At 44.2% G+C, this 1408-nt stretch overlaps 1 protein-coding gene across 3 annotated transcripts in view; it reads right to left on the reverse strand.

Moving 5' to 3' along the window:
• dgkz (diacylglycerol kinase, zeta) overlaps positions 1 to 1408 on the reverse strand; it is a 100160-nt gene that overhangs the window by 31030 nt on the left and 67722 nt on the right. For all 3 annotated transcript variants that reach the window (XM_015399048.1, XM_015399047.1, XM_015399050.1), the window contains exons 7-9: positions 843 to 914; positions 518 to 634; positions 155 to 229 (exon numbers count right to left, since the gene is read on the reverse strand). In XM_015399048.1, coding sequence (XP_015254534.1) covers positions 155 to 229; positions 518 to 634; positions 843 to 914 — 264 coding nt within the window. The remainder of the gene's footprint in view (positions 1 to 154; positions 230 to 517; positions 635 to 842; positions 915 to 1408) is intronic.

Genomic DNA, 1408 nt, shown 5'->3' on the forward strand with positions numbered 1-1408 from the left:
GCTGCATTCAAAGCTACTGAGGAACAAAATGCTGCATTCAAAGCTACTGAGGAACAAAATGCTGCATTCAAAGCCACCGGGGAACAGAACGTTTGTCATTTACAGCAACATTTGTCTCAGCACATCACACCGTGTCTTTGCCGCAGCTCCTCACCTCTGCTCCCTTCTTGGTCGACTTGTTGCTCTTTAGTGACGTCCGCTTCTTCTTTTTACTGGATTTTAGAGACGTCTGCAGAAATACAAACAGAATGATGATCAGTTGCAGAATTTCCTCTCTGCAGCTGCAGTGACTGATTAGTTATCAGAAAGAAGTCTGGATCACAGAAAGGGAAACAAGAAGCCAAAGAGGTGGATCAGGAGTCTAAAGCCATCGAATGGAGGCTTAGTAAATACTGACCTGCATTTATTTCTACAGTTAACAGCAGAATCAAGTGAGGAATGTGTTATTCTGTCTTTATTTTGAACAGACTTGTGGAAGGTAATGAATTGGATAAAAACAGGAAACCTGCGTGCTAACCTGCGGCTTGCGGACTCTGATGATCCATGTAGGAGGGATGATGACGGCGGCGTGAGCTCCCAGAGAGCAGCACTCCTCAATCTGCTGCAGCATGAAGCACGACACCTTGTTGTGATACTGGAACAGAAACAGAGAGTCAGTAGCAGGAAGATATCTGACGCTGCAGCTTCGTTCGCTCATCAGTGATCATTTAAGGTAGTTTACATCCAATCAGGCTTTATTTCTGCATCATAACATCCCTTAAACCAGGAATTTTACTCTGAACATTTATGGAGAACCGTAAACCTTGGAGAGAGTTTAAAGCAACCAGAGAAGATGAACTCACCGCCTGTTTGCACCAGGAGCAGCTGATGGCTACAATCTCCTTGCTGTGAAATGTAAACTTCTGCTGGAAGCCCTGTGGGTGACATGTTGGAGACACAGTGAGGCCAAACAAGATGAAAACCAGGCCTACAAACAGTGAGTTAGATCACAGCTTCATGCTGCCGCCGGTTGATGGGCAAGGCACTTTACCCCAAGTCCCCTATATGTGCTCAATATGGTTAAAAAATTTTTATAAAAATCGGGTACCACCTACAGTCCTCCTGCTCAAAGCTTATCTCCTTTTAAAAGCTGTTTTAATAAAATTATGAAAAACTTTATGTAAGAAACATTTAAACTGTAAGTAACTTTATGTAAGTAACACTGATGAGGAGTGGAGTTTTGCGTGTTTTCTGAAAATGTGGATCTCCTGGATGAGGTCGCCTTTTACAGCTGCCTTTTCTATGTCTGCTTCTGTCTCCTTGAACCCCAGTGGGCCTCAGCAGATGGCCGCTCACACTGAGCCTGGTTCTGCTGGAGGTTTCTACCTTTTAACAGGGAGTTCTTCTTCTCCACTGTCGCTACAAGCAT

This window comes from Cyprinodon variegatus, unplaced genomic scaffold (assembly GCF_000732505.1).
Source record: "Cyprinodon variegatus isolate N-32 unplaced genomic scaffold, C_variegatus-1.0 Scaffold984, whole genome shotgun sequence".
Lineage (NCBI taxonomy): Eukaryota > Metazoa > Chordata > Actinopteri > Cyprinodontiformes > Cyprinodontidae > Cyprinodon > Cyprinodon variegatus.